This window comes from Hippocampus comes, unplaced genomic scaffold (genome assembly GCF_001891065.2).
Source record: "Hippocampus comes isolate QL1 unplaced genomic scaffold, H_comes_QL1_v1.1 scaffold86, whole genome shotgun sequence".
NCBI classification, from domain to species: Eukaryota; Metazoa; Chordata; class Actinopteri; order Syngnathiformes; family Syngnathidae; genus Hippocampus; species Hippocampus comes.
In genome coordinates, this window is record NW_017805882.1 from 1,169,785 (window position 1) to 1,185,398 (window position 15,614).

The following is a 15,614-nucleotide window of genomic DNA, read 5'->3' on the forward strand; positions in this document are numbered from 1 at the left end:
GGCTTGTTTTGTAATACTTTTTCGTTTATCATTTGAATTTGGCAGGTTTGTTAACCAAATTTCTGACATTGACAGGGCCTTCAAAATGTTTTAGGAACATAGTTAATGGTTGAAACTATTCACATAGGCAATCACTCGCGCTTTTCGCTACTTGCCTTGGTCCCTATTACAGCCTGAATAGTGGAGGATTACTGTATTGGTTGAAAACTGATTAATTTGTGGTGTAATCCTTACCTGCATGCATGTTAATCCCACCAAATAGATCCGATTCCCCTGAAGATGTACCCTATATCAGATTTAAATGAGTTTTTCTTGACTGCAAGGCACTTAAATCCGCTGATGCTCATGTTGGAGAAGAAAAAGGCTGTTCGCCAATTTAGTGAAATGTCACCCTTTTTAATTGGTTTACCTTGAATTTATTTTTCCAATTTGTGTGCCGAGCGGGAGCACTGCTTCGAGCCTCGTCCTCAGATGACCTCATATGAAATTCTATCTAATGATCACAATATGATCACATGCCAAACTCTGGGCCCGCTGTCATACGTTTGACTGTTTGGAGGCCTGGCGTACTTGGCAATGATTCGACGTCAGAGCTTAAATGTGTTTGATTTAAAAAGCAGCTTCAGAGTTATTTCTCAGGTGCACAGTTCAAGAATCCAGAGAGACTGAAGAGAGTGAGCTGTCAGCCAGGACAATTATTCATCACGGTAATCGATGCCGATGCTTGCGCTGCGGGAGAGGGCGCCAACTGATGAATGGCAAAGCTCTGCGCGTGTGATCCAATTTGCCACACCCTCCCCGCTTGATGTCATCAAGACAAATAGGCTAATATTTGACGCCAATTTACTTTTATGGGACTTGGGTGTCTGAGGAGGAAGCTTATCATGCTGAGTCACAGAGTTCCGATTTTCTCAGCGGGAGTCCGCTCATTTCACCGCAGGGACGGATTTCCATCACCATGCTTGTAAATAGCCAACGATTGCATTTATGCCAAGTTGACGAATGACATTAAATTCTATTTCTCAACTATTTTTCTTTTGATGTTATTGCCACATCTCAGCTGTCATTGGGCAGTAGGCGAGGTCTACCCTGAACTGGTTGCTCGCCAAAAACAGATTTGAATAAATATAGATCAGTGCAATGTTTTCACCTCTTCACTCCTAACCTTTTCTCTTTTCACACAGCTTTTGTTATATTGGTCGAGAGCAGGGGTCGGGAACCTATGGCTCGCGAGAAATGTTTTCACCTTTTCTCCTAACCTTTTCTCTTTTTACACAGCTTTTGTTATATTGTCGAGAGCAGGGGTCGGGAACCTATGGCTCGCGAGCCAGATATGGCTCTTTTGATGATTGCATCTGGCTTGCAGATAAAACAAAATATTGTTGCTTGTTCAATCCATCCATCGACTTTTCACTGGTCGTGTCCTGTTCAGGGCTGCAGTTTGCTGCAGGGGCAATTTTAATTGGATGATACTGGCCTACGTCGGCCGTTGCTGTGGAAACAGGTAAACTGAATCAACTCGCTCAGTCATGAGCTCAAAGCTAAATCCTTCGACGAATAAGATGGCGAAAAGAAAAAAAGATGACAAGTATGGTACACTTCAGGACAAATGGACCGAAGGATTCGCCTTTGTGGAGGGAACAGGTTCTGCGGTGTGTCTAATTTGCGATGACAAAATGCCATCGATGAAACGGTCGAATGTAAAGCGGCACTTTGACACGCGCCATGCTACGTTCGCATCAAAACACCCTGCTAGAGACAGCAGAAAGGAAGTGTGCAAGCAGGGTGGACCCGACAAGCTGACTATAATTCCGCTAGCTTTGCTAGCAATCGTGAGGAACGGAAAACCATTCACATTAATGGTGAGTATTACAAGGCTTATTATATTACATTTTGTTGAATTCACTTTTAAAATACAGTTTTTTTAAAATATATATATATATATGTGTGTGTGTGTGTGTGTGTGTGTGTCTGTGTGTGTGTGTGTATATATGGCTCTCACTGAAATACATTTCCAAATATTTTGCTTTCATGGCTCTCTTAGTCGAAAAGGTTCCCGAGCCCTGGTCTAGAGAGTAATGCAACAAATCCAAATAGCGCCTCTCCCAATTACCTATTCGAAACAGCAGTTTGACCACTGTATATGTGAGAGACTCCAATTTCATGTGTTTGTTGTTTTTACCTCTTGTATCAGTCTTTATGTGAATTGTTCCTTACATGCTGCTTCCAAACACTATATCAATGTCGTACAACAGCAAATCTGATCATTTATTACAAAAAAGTGCTGGTTTGTCAGGAAATTTTTTCATGTATGTACAAGAAAACCAATTTGTTCTGATTTGATTTGTAAACGCCACAACAAATCAATACACAAACACTAAGGTAGAAAAAAAATGGATTGTTTTACAGTGGCTCAACTAAGTTAGTATGACTGGGTTAGTGTGAGAGGGGAAGCAAGACTTAGTTGAAATCATTGATTCTTCATTGGCGTTGACATGAGCGAGGTCATCACAGCTCATTGTGGGCCAGACCTTGACCAGAGATCTTGTTGTGTAAGTCCTGCATGTGTTTCTTCATCTGGAAAAAAAGAACACTGAGTCATTTTTGTATTCTCACTCGATTTGCATTTGAACTCAACACATGGAATGGACACACGTGGTCCTTAACCTCAGAGTTAAGTGAACAGTGAATGCCCTGGAAATACCTTGTAGCCCATCTCCCTGGTCTTCTCAGCCAGAGTGTTGTACTTGTCCTGGTTCCTCTTGATGTGCTGTTTGTCTCCTAAAGCCTCCACGTGTTGAAGCTTCTGGTGGGAGAGCTCCAACTGCTCCTGATAGTGGCTGTGCTTCTCCACCTTGGTCTCAAAGTGATGCAGCTCCTCCTAAATGGACCAAAGAAATAGACATCATTGTTATGGTTTCTCTCGGGAGCCCTTTTTGAGTGGGAAACCCACATACGGTGACGTGAAAAAAGTAGTTGCCCCGTTCCGGGTTCATTTTTATCACACACAAAGATTTCGGTTCACCAAACCAATTTTAATATTACACACAGACAACCCAAGGAAATACAAAATGCGATTTTGAAATGTTTTATTTATTGAGACTTGATTCAACAAATGTGGTGCGAGGGTGTTGCCTTTGAAATTGAACTCAGCTTTCCTAAAACTGTCGTTTGTCACAGTTACTTTATGATTTAACAAGGAGGGGGCAATTACTTTTTCACAGAGGGACAGGGTAGTTTTTTTTTGGGGGGGGGGGTGTGCCTTAATAAATTAAATTGGCATTTAGAAACTGAATTTTTTATTTCCTTGGGTAGTCCCTGCGTTCTATTGAAATTGGTTTGATGAAGTGAAACCTTTGTGTGTGATATGTATGCAAAGAACACAGATATCAGGAAGGGGGGCGGCAAGTAGTATTTCACAGCACTGGACATGTGCAGTCACCTCTCTTTCAGTAAACAACTATTTTTCTTTTCATCGGGAATTTGGTGAAAAATTTGCTTGGAATTTCTGGTAACAAGAAAAAAAACTAACTTATCCTGTTTGAATGCTGGGACAGATTTTATGGCAAAACGAAACAAGCAATCAAACATTCAACATGACATGAAGGATTTGCTTTGTTGGGCTGCCAAGACCCCATGCAGGCCTCAAATTTAACACCTTCACGACAGAGGAAGAGTCTCGGCCTGGATGTGATCCTGAATAGCGACTTTTATAAATACAAAACTCAACCTATTGAAATGCGGGCTTGACTCCCAGGGAGAGCTCCTGGGCAAAGGCTATCAGTGATTGGACTATTTTGACAGCACACCTGACTAAGAAATCTTCACTACGAATTCGATATGCAGAATTCAGCGGAAACGCATCTTCAAGGTCGCGCAATTCAAAGTAAACTTTTGAGGAAAGGTATTCCCCTGAAGTGACACATAAACATGGCGGTCAAGCCATCGCTTGTGCTGGATAAAAGATGACAACTTTTGCGAATCTTGTGAGCATTCATACGATTAAGGCCACAAGTGTATTTGAGAAGAGCACCAGAAATAGCAGAGGCAAAATACGATGATGACCATCGAGCTGGAAATGGACATGACGAGGTAAAGCGGTGGCTGTTCTGGCCGCTCAGTACAATATTGCATTGCTGATGATAAGCGTTAAATCGCTTATGACAAGCGGCCATTTTTACTAAGGAGACACTTGCAATCTGCCCTCCTGTGATTTGTCCCCGCTTAGGCTCTTAAGCAATTGAGCCATACGCTTGTCCAACACTCTTAAGTCACAGCAAAGAGTTAAAATGTGACTTAAACCCTTTTATGATATTGACATTTTGACAAGGACTCAAAGAATTTCTTCAATTGGCTTCTATGAAAAAAAAGTTCAACGATGCATACAGCAGTGAAAATGAGACATACTCAAGTAAAATCTTGAGGGAAATGCCCTCCATTTGGAAAAAGATCTGGCACACTATTCTGAAAAAAAGTTACTGGTCAGGTCTATAGTTTCAGTTATCTTTCAATAATGTAGCTTTTTTTAAATTTTTTTTTTTACAACTTTCAAAACATTAGCCAATTTAAAACATTAGCGGATTTATGGCAACATGTTTTGATTACGTACATTAAAAGTCCAGCTAATGCTAGCTAACTCTTACATAGCAAAAGCCGCAATGTTTTTTTCCTTCTGCTATTCGTCATTTGAAGGAAGAACGTTGTACCAAATTATCAAAACTGCTATTGGTTGAGGCAGAGTACAATTTAATCTTTACTTCTGTACTTAACTTCATTTCAGCGTCCATACATTTACTGACAGTAAGTACAGAATCAGTATGTCTACTTTTGCCGGTCTTTTTTTCACATGAGCATCTGTACTTCTGCTTGGGTACCGAGTATTTTTTCCACCTCTGGAGGTTCCACTGTTATCAGGCGTGTGTGTGTGTGTGTGTGTGTGTGTGTGTGTCTATAAAAACACACACACACACACACACGCACGCACGCACGCACGCACGCACGCACGCACGCACGCACACTAATAAATAGATGAGAGCTGTCAGAGGAGATGTAAAGCCTACCTTGAGAGAGTCCAGCTCATCATTACTGAGGTTGGCTCTCTTGGCAGCCTCCCACAGTTCGATCACACGGGGCTCCCGGAATTCTACACAGCAACAATTGACACACATGAAAACTGCTTTCAACTGCCACATAAGGGCATTGAAAACAAAAAGCTTGAGAGCAAAAAGAGGCAGTGGGAATGCAGAGAACGCAGTCTAGGACGAAGAGTGGCTCCACAAAGTAATTAGTGAGACCTAATACACATATTGACATGGGATTTCTTCCATTGATATGCAGAGTGTGTGTGGGTGTTTCCCCTCACCGCTGTCCTCGATGAAGCCCTCGTGGCTGAGCTTGCGGAGGCGCGCAAAGCCTTCATCGAGGTCCCTCATCTTCCGCTTCAGCTCCGTGTGCTTCTGCTGCACCTCCTGCTCTTTGCCGACGCCCTCCAGGGGGGAGATTACATTCTTGTGGATCTCTGAGAGTCAGAGGGGGACACATTGAGAGTCATATGTGGGAGGATGAGCGGTTTAAACGGAGACGTGAAAAGGAAGAAGGTTGAAAAACAAACTACATAGTCGTTATATTTTCTTCAAGGCCCTAAACAAAAAAAGTGGTATGTCACTATCGTGTCAAATTATCATTGAAACCTATCAGATTGGGCTTGTTCTGGCCACCACAACTAAGGCTCATGGTGACAGTGGATGTCCTGATCATCCAAACGGGCAGTAGGGAGTGCTCATCATCCAAACAATCAAACATTTCCTTGCATTTTTACCCAAGACAGAAAAATGTCAAGACCATTCATCATTTAGACAGATGACAACAATGGAGGAAGAGCTCTTCCGCCACCTGTGGAGGAGCTCGTGTGTGTGTGTGTGTGTGTGTGTGTGTGTGTGTGTGTGTGTGTGTGTGTGTGTGTGTGTCTCTGTCTCTCTCACTCACTCAACTGAGGAGTTAATGACCTATGATTATTTTCCTGTAAGAAGTGTGTCCAAAGCAGCAGTGGCAACAGGGCAGCAGAACTTGGGGCTCGGCACTCAGCGCTAGATCAAAAACGCAATGTTGTTTTCCACATTAACACCGTGTGTCTTTGGGGAGGTGCAGTAGAGGAACAAAATAATTGCGACATATGTCACCTACTCTAGTGAGAGTTCCACTTCACACATTACAGCATCTTATGTCATATGGATTCACATTATTGTTTATGATTAATTCAAATGATGGATAATAAAAGTTCACAAAGGACATATTTACTGAACACCATCAGTCCATCTTACTGGATCAGTCCATCTTGAAATCCAAGAAACACAAAGGAAATTAACCAAGACGTGATGGGAATGGAGGCGGCGTGGGGGCTGATGGGAGATTCCCTTCCAGGCAGGCTGTGAGTGGCTAAACATGTAAGCGGATTAGACAAGCAGCCAAGTACCTGCGGCAGGTTCAAGAGACATGCTCCCGCATGTATGGAGCTTTGATTATTAGAGCAGATCCCACACAATATGACCACAATTTTTAAATGTCTGATTTTCTCTCTTTATGTACTGTATCAGGTCTATTCTCGGTTAAAAACAACAACAAAAAAAGTTTAAAAATCCTTATTTGTGTACCAGGCAGGCCTTAGATAATTTGCAATTGCATCACCGAATACACAATATGTGACGAGCAGAAGAGTTCTTTCTGCCACCTCTCATTTGGTGCCTGGTTTGCAGCTGCCTTTCAGACCCCCTAATTAAGGAGTTACTGTCTGCCTTTCATTCATTTTTCTTTGCAGCACTGACCAGTTCACATTTTTGTTATTATTGATTACAAAACATGGTCAATTTTCCACACACATTTTAAGATCTTCGTGAATCAGGCTGTGTGTGTGAACATAAAAACATTCTGACGGAAGGACAGACATGTGCAGAAGTGCATTCCCCGTGCTTGTGAGGACGATCAAGGTTTATCGCTCACCCTCGGTCCTGCTCACAGTATCCATGAGGATGTTGTACTCGTGGATCTTTTCCTTGTGGTGCTGGAACTCTCTCTTCAGGTTCAGCAGCTCCTCCTCAGTGAATTTGCCGGAGCTTTTTGCCTGCTCAAACGAAACATAAATGGAAGAGCATAAAGCACATGGTTGGAGACATACTTGACAGCAAATAAATCACCAGGACATGCCATCTTACGTGAGGCGTAAAGAAAGGCATGACATGGTGGAATGAATGAGTGTTGTACCCAAAGGGTCTATGTACAGCAGAGGAGTCAAAACTCAAAGCCCGGGGGCCAGATCAGGCCCGCCACGTCATTTTATGTGGCCTGCGACAGCAAATCATTTGTGTCAACTTTATCCTGGCTAAATTCTATACAGGTGGATTTTTTGGAAACATCACTGCTATGAATTAAATTAAAACATACGTTGTATAGGTCAAACTTAAAAACAAAAAAATGAAACACCTGATGTGCTACTAAAAATAAAGACATTTTTTAAATTACAGCTGAATATAAACTTAGGGACATATCAAGCCATCTCTGACTCATATTTGCTGATCTTTGTGTTTAATCAAAATAAGACATTTTGCATAAATCTGCTTTGACTTTGCAAATGAATGATCAACATTTTTCCCGACATGTTACGGGCCAAACCAGGAACTGAATCCTCATCAGTTTTCTCGACGTTTGAGCATTTTCTGCACTGACAATTTGAAATAGTGTCCTGTTTTTTTCATGAAGGGATGGAAAATTAAATTTTTTTTTTCTTAGTACGATTCTTCAAAAAAAATATTTGACACATTAATTGATGATCAAAATACAGAGACTGAGTTAGGGTCAGCAAAACAAACACCATGTCAGTGTGCGGTTCAAGTTTCATTTCATAATTACAGTTCCTGCTGGTTTGGGTGAGAACAAACTTTTTATACTTGGTGACGACAATATAAAAATAGTAAGGGGGGGGGGGGCGTTGTTTGAGACATATAAGAGACTTGTTGCGGTGAGACTGCACCGTCTGTAACGGCGTGTGAGAATATGAAACTAGCTGATGCCAGCTTTGACACAAAGAACAACAAATCCAGATGGTGTTCACACTGCCTGCACATTGCTAACAAGAGTGTACACACGTGTGCGCACACACACACACACACAAAGACACACCTTGTTCCATAGTTTATCCAGCTTGGGATCTTCAAATATGTCACCATCTTGAAAGTCATGGTCCTTCAGAGAGTTGCTCTCCAGGTGTCTTGTGTCTCTTTTGCCATCCATCCCGTACTTGGCCAGGATCACTAGCGAACACAAGGCAAAGCAAACCACATCAGCTGCAAACTGGGAGCATTTTGAACTGCCAGTAAATTAATAAAAAATATACATGTCTCTTTAATCTTTGAAGATTTGATGAAACGGTGAGCAGTGGATCACTAAGCTACACTCCGGTGGTGGGGGGGGGGGAAGTATTGGGCCACATGGCCGTTACTCCTACAGCAAGTAAAACGAGAAGAATATGGTTCATGGAGGTGGTCCTGTCTTTGCAGCGATTTCAGCTTCCACTGTTCTGTGAGGAAGACTTCCTACAAAATGTTGGAGAGAGGCTCACAATCGAAAGTAGAAAAGTGAAAAGTAATTTCATCTTTTCTTTTATCTTCGCAACATATTAAAAAAATATGATTTTAAAAAATGATGCGGCTCACAGTTGGCAACAAAAAAAAAAGTCATGTCATCTCACGATGGCATGCTGAGAAACAACCCAATGTTGTTGGACTTGGCTCTGGCCTCATTGTGCTGCTCCAGTAAATTGTGATTCAGCAGCTGATTCAGCACCAATTCACATGCTGCTGGAACACATTCGGATTACTCATTAACCAGTTAGTGGCACGCACACGCGCACACAACCCTCACAATCATGGTCTAAAAACCTCACAAACGAGCCACTCATTTACATTTGAACCTTTTATGCATTCGTGTGACTTAAATGATATGCAATAAACGACTCGTAAAACAAGAATACACTGCCAGTGCATTGGCGTGATGAAGGTCTCTTGTGGTCCTGTGGCTTCAACATTGATATTTAGCCCACACAGGACCATTGACTCTTTTTTTCTCCATGAGTTACAAGGACACTGATGCAGTGCAGAGTAAAAAGGGCAGGACGTCCAGATGGCTTCTGTGCTCCGCCGATGCAGGTGTTCATGAATTATTCAAATCTAATGTCATATCATACACTTCTGACACTTCTGTCACACAATAATAAACAACCAACACTCAAAAATAAGTTTTAAAACTGAACATTTCCCTCATATATCACTGATTGTGGCTGGTCAATACGCTGCAGTAAATGCACTGCTCACAAAATGTGAAGGATGTTTGGCATTCAGGTGAAATTTTAGAATGAACCTAAAATACACTAACCTTTTCAGATTAACCTAATATAACCTTCTTTAATCTTTTGAATGCAAATGTCAGAGTGTTCTCTATCTCGGTTGCAAACCTGCTGAGTTTGCAACCGAGTTTGTGACACTCTAAGCTCAGTGACCACGTCCTTCCGAGAACGTCCTGTTAAAGCCTTGCAGTGACACCACTGTTGATCAATTATTAGGCGCCATCCTCGTCGTGTGAAAGCCAACAATCCGGTAATGTTTCATCCATATTCTTTATACATTAGCGTCTGTTCAAAATGTACAAAAAAGGAATACGTTTATGTCAAGCTGTTTCCTCAACTGAGGGTATAAGTGCCATTTGTATGTTACTGAACTTTTTATCAGCCAAGAATGTTACGTCCCAGGGATGTACTGCGACCTAGACAGCAAATTTGCCTCACAGTTCTGAGGTTTACGGTTCAAATCTTGGCTCAGGGCCACCTATGTGTAATTTCCATGTTCTAATGTGAGTTTCCTCCGACATTCAAACATGGGTTAATTGAAGACTCTCAGTCCTCCACAGGTGTTAATGTGTGTGTTCATATTTATACTGTATGTCTCTTGTTTCGATGGCAACCAGTCCAGCCAGGGAGGTTACAGTCACTCACCAATGTATGCTGAAAAAGACAAACAAATTGCCCTATGGAGGACAAGAATGGAGAAATATATTGTAGTGCTCCTGAAGTCATGCATGCCAAATACCAAAAGACATTCAGACACAACCTGGAGCATTGATTGTTCTTGCTCATAACAATGCAATCCATGCGTCCTCCAAGACAATTCAGCAGACAGAGAGACACCCTCACCATTGAAGTTACGGCGGATTTGAGCCTCTTTCTCTCCATTTTCATCCAGTCCCTCAACCTTCCATTTCTTCCATTGCAGCTCAGCCTTTTCCTGGATTTTCAGGTCACTGTGCAGCTCGGCTTGCTTCACAGGGGACAACTGCATCTGTCAAAACGCAGGACAGCATCAAACTGAATGTTAGAATGTCTGTTCCACTGATCAATACTGAATATTTCATTCATTTAACTCACTTTTATTAGTCTCTCTATTAAAAAAAAAAAAAAAAAGATTGCACACACACACACACACACACACACACACACACACACACACACACACACACACACACACGTACACGCGGGCGCACACACACACTGAAATGGGATGATTTTCTGGCTATTTATTCGGCCTGCTTGTGCTTTTGTTAAGGCTTGCTGACCTGCAAAATCAACATTCACAGCTACAAACTCTATGGATGCGTTTGGAATCAGTAACTCCTTCCCTCCTCTGTAATCACTGCATTGTATATGGCTTTTAATATAGTGGACTACAGACCATAGCAGGGAAAAGTATGTGCTCCCAGTGGAATTTCTTAAATTTCTGCAGATTGGTCATAAAATGTAATCTGATCATCACCTCACGCTACGTCCGCACAGCAGGGCATGGTGCCCAATTCAGAATTTTTGTGAATAAATCCAATCTTTTTATGTACTCCTTTATATTTCAAAAAACAAATGAGATTTCTAATATGAATGGAATATGTCCACGATGTGACATATTTGAGCACAAAGCACGACACCAAGTGACACACAAAACATATTTTTATTTTATTTTATTTTTTTAAACAAAGTTACGTGGCAGTGTGTTTATGTTCATTTCAGAATGACCGAGAAGAGGTACACATATTTTGGGGATATGAGACAATGCTCCTCGATCTCCTCATTTCGGGTACACTAAAGATGACGTCATGTCATTACCACACGAACAAGTGAACCTCTACGCAACAGATTCTCTGAATAATAATCAGTCGGGTGTGAGTCAACATTGGAGGTGTGGCTTAAAGCTGCTCTTACTATCCACTAGAAAACACACAGTGGTTTAGAAGTGTCTCTTGTATTGAAGCATTGTCTGCTGTGTACAAAGTTTTAAGTTTGCTAAAGAGCACTTGGCTGCTCCACAACACTACTGGCAAACCATTCTGTGGACAGTTGAAACCAAAGTTGAGTTGTTTGAGAAGAACATACAAAGCAATGCGTGGAGGGGAAAATGGCACAGCAAAACAACCTGATCCCAGCTTTGAAGCATGGTGGAGGAAGCATCATGGCATGGGCGTGCTTTACTAACTCAGGGCCTGGGCCGCTTGTTTTGATCAGTAGAAAAATGAATTGAAATTTGTATCAATATATTTTGCAGAAGAACTTGAGATCATCTGGACAACAGTTGAGGCTCGAAAGGGATGCGTGCTGCAACAGGACATTGATCAAAAACACAGAAGAAATCAACATAAAAACATAGGTGTCAAACTACAGTCCTCGAGGGCCATTTTCCTGCATGTTTTGTATCTTTCCAAATATGCAGGACACCGGCCCTCGAGGACCGGACTTCGACACCTATGGTTTAAAAGAAGAAAATTCTGGAGTGGCCCAGTCCAACTCCTGATCTCAACCCGATTGAGATGAATACCGACGATATTTTCGCGGCACTCTTTGGACCAATTCATCAGGGAATATTTTGTTTATCTAGTGACATTCGTATTGTTCACTCCCCCGATGTATTGAGGGATATAATCATACGTACCCGCAAGGCCTTGTTCCACACCTGGTTCAACTTCGATATCCTGAATTCGTCTGTCTGCTCATCACCGACGCCAGCTTTTTGGGGCTCGTTCGACTCCCGCGAGTATTTACCGGCCATTACGCAAACACCGAGAGAAACAACAACTAATGAATACAGTTCTTTCATCTTAAATAGGAAACACACTGCGTGTCTAAAACACAACTAGGAAAAACATAAAATGACAGACGAGTCACACTGATGGACACTATTATTGTGCCCGAGCATCGTAAGACACGTGACCAATGGGGCAGTCAGTTCCGCGTTAGTTGCATTGTGGTCTATGTAGTTTTTTAACTTGGAAACTACTATGTACAAGCACTATTAATACCGCCCTTATGAACTACAAGTCCAAAAATGCAGCGCAGCTTCGTTTCGAAGCAGCGGAAATTGAGAGCAAATCGAAAACGTCCACGCGTTTTCCGGACCGTAGGCTGCTACATCCTCAACTCCATCACATTTGAGTTCACGAGATGTCACGCCTCGTGGGATATAATGTTCACCACACAGAGAAAGTGAGAATGCTAGTCATCTTGAACGGGGAAAAGACGAGGATGAGAGTGCTGCAGTGGATCCGAAACGTCGTGCCAAAAAAGTCGTGCTCTCATTAAATGTTGAAAAACTTAAAAACAAGTGTTCGTCCCAGAACTACGGAGCCCCAGACATGACAGTTTGAAATAAAAAAACGTACTTTGTACACACACACACACACACACACACACACACACACACACACACACACACACACAGACACAGACACACACACACACACACACACACACACACACACACACACACTATTTTGTGCACAAATGTAGTACTGTAGTCCATGCGCACGAAATGGTAGTTCGTAGTCACCACAAAGTAGTTCCTCGTGCGTACGTAATATTTACAGCGCGTGCACAAAGTAGTTTTCTTTTGTTGTCATTTCTAGGGATCTATTTTGTTGTTGGCCATGAAAAAGTCGAGTCACGTTTACAGTTTTTGAAAGAAGACGTAACTCAACATTGATTGGTAGAAATATTTTAGAAAATGTATTGTCGGACAACGAGAGGAGAAATTGACATATTGAATGAAAGACAAATGTTTTTTCTATAAATCCCAATACTCTGGCTTTTGTTACAAGGAATGGTTAATTACAACTTATTGATGCTAAATTACTTGCAAGGAATACTAATTTCCATCTATTAATAGTTAATTACTTATTAATAATTAGTCACAAAGTTATACAAATTGAATTCGGCCACAAAGTACAGAGAAGGAGTAGTATTCATAGATGATTGTCCTTGTGCGGCAATTGAAATTTGGTGACAAGATCTTCATGACAGGACATGACATGAAGATACCATACACTGTACAATATACTATTCACCAGTGTTTAAAATTTTGACTTCTTGTACCATTCTTTAAAAAAGGTCTAAAACTAGCCCATGATCTATTCTACAGTATCTCCCGAGCAAGCTCACAAGAGCTCCTGCAATGTCATCAATATTGTGCTGCTGCATGAATTTTTGTGTCGAAAAAAAAAACAATAAATGAAGCAAAACACATCCTTATGGAGAGTGTGTGGATTTTATCATCACACCAAACAAAATTATTCATATTGATATATACAATGTTTTTAAATATTTAAATATGTTTTACCATATTTGCCGATGATACTACTCTACCACAAAGAGCTACTGAATACTGGTGAAAGTGAACACAGGAAAAACTGCTTTGACATCAATAAATTATCACAAAATGTGAACAAAACAAAGGATATTATTCAGGGCAATAAACAAATAAAATAAGGATATTCAAGTGAAATAGGAAGAGTAATAATACAACATTTCTTGGAATGATCATTGATGTCAAGTTCTGTTGGGCGCCACCTATAGAGAATGTTAAAACTAATAGCTATCTGTTGTAAAACTAAGGATGTCCTGAAGAACAAATCTATCCATCCATCCATCCACCATTGTTTGAGCCATTTATCCTTTATTTTATTTTTTTAAACCGTGGCCTTAGGTTGTTTTTAAACAGTGACCTCCAGGTGAAGGCGATCACATCATATTGAAAGCCTATATGCAAAGGCAGAATGTTTGCTACAGCTCCCATATTGGCTCTCATTAGATTGTGCAGGTCTACTTAACGTTGTGACCAGTGAGCGTATATTTCCAGGAAATCTGATTTAAATAAGGCCGTGATTAGATTTTCACATACAGGAAAGTAATAAAGGAACATTCATCCCCACAGGAACCTATAATATCATGCACCAAAATACATCTTTCTTTTTTGATGTCGCCATGCTTGTTGTTCGACTCTCCATCAAATCTTTGTAGCGTGAGTCAACAGGACTCATTAATCATGTCACTTCTTTACAAAGGAAACATCTACAGAGTGATTTGGTTGGTATTTTTCTACTGAATGGTTGGGTGCTTGCACAATTACGGGATACCATGCCAGCAAAAGTGTGTAAAGAGAAACATTTGATGGAGGGAGGCTGTAACAGAGCAAATAATCCACCGTGTCGTCACATCAACCATGTCTGTTGACACCAGCGTATTGGCGACAATTCAACTTTGGCGGGGGACGAGAGCACTGAGACTGAGGGTGAAGACAGGCTGAAAGGAGGGCAATAAGAAAGGCAAAACCCCCCCAAAAAACAATGCAAGACAAACACTGAGCCAGCTTGTGTTTTATTAGCAAGCTGTGCTGTGCGAGGGACAGCCATAATTGAATAAAGGATGTATTCAATCACAAGCCTTGAACAAACACAGTCATTAAGACCAAGTGATTGCAATAAATTAGCTCTGATCATCTTGTTGCCTGTCCTAAATCAACTGCAGGGAACAAAAGAGGCAGATGTCACATTTATTTTGAGTTTAGTTTGTCTCAAACTAGCTCTATAACTTTCCAAAACCTTTCACAGTTGATTCATGCTACTTTCCACAAGGTACCAATAGCCGTCTTCACCAACTTGTTGCTTGAACACATTGCATGTATTTTAAATGTGTCATGTATATTTAATGACTTCAGAAATAGCCTCTCTCTAGCTCTCAATGTTTAAAGACATCATCGCTTTCACTTGTCGGTTTGATGTGTCCTTTGGTAGAATGAGTATTGCTTGTTTGGTTGTTTTTTTTTTTTTTTTTTTTGTCAAATAAAATCTTCAACACGGTAAAACTCAATAGACGTAAGGTAGGTGTTGGCGTGCTAAACGCTCAGACGCAAGAACTAAACAACATATTGTATTTAAAGAAGCACAGTTGCCTCTTAAATCAGTAATGTTGTTTCCGAGAGGAAAGACGTTTCACCTTTCCCACTCAAGGTGAAGGAGAGTAACGTTTCCATGGAAACATGATTTAATAGAAGAGTACTCCAATCCTTTCAGGCTTTGGCTGACCACAGTGAATGTTAACTGTACTCTCTCTCTCTCTCTCTCTCTCTCTCTCTCTCTCTCTCTCTCTATCTCTCTCTCTCTCTCTCTCTCTCTCTTTCTCTTTTCACTGTGATAGTCATGAAGTGCAGATCAAAACCTCTAACAACATGACTATGGATCCTCAACAATGATGAGTCAGT

The 15,614-nt window shown here is 41.1% G+C and overlaps 1 protein-coding gene across 1 annotated transcript; it reads right to left on the reverse strand.

The window, feature by feature from the left end:
• Positions 1-2,246: 2,246 nt before the first annotated feature.
• On the reverse strand, positions 2,247-12,307 carry lrpap1 (low density lipoprotein receptor-related protein associated protein 1). Its single transcript, XM_019889312.1, has 8 exons — positions 12,015-12,307; positions 10,238-10,382; positions 8,173-8,303; positions 6,997-7,117; positions 5,363-5,518; positions 5,061-5,143; positions 2,705-2,881; positions 2,247-2,577 (listed from the first exon to the last, which is right to left on the reverse strand). Exons 1-8 carry the CDS (start codon positions 12,177-12,179, stop codon positions 2,509-2,511), a joined length of 1,047 nt encoding a protein of 348 aa, XP_019744871.1. The 5' UTR covers positions 12,180-12,307; the 3' UTR covers positions 2,247-2,508.
• Positions 12,308-15,614: the final 3,307 nt, after the last annotated feature.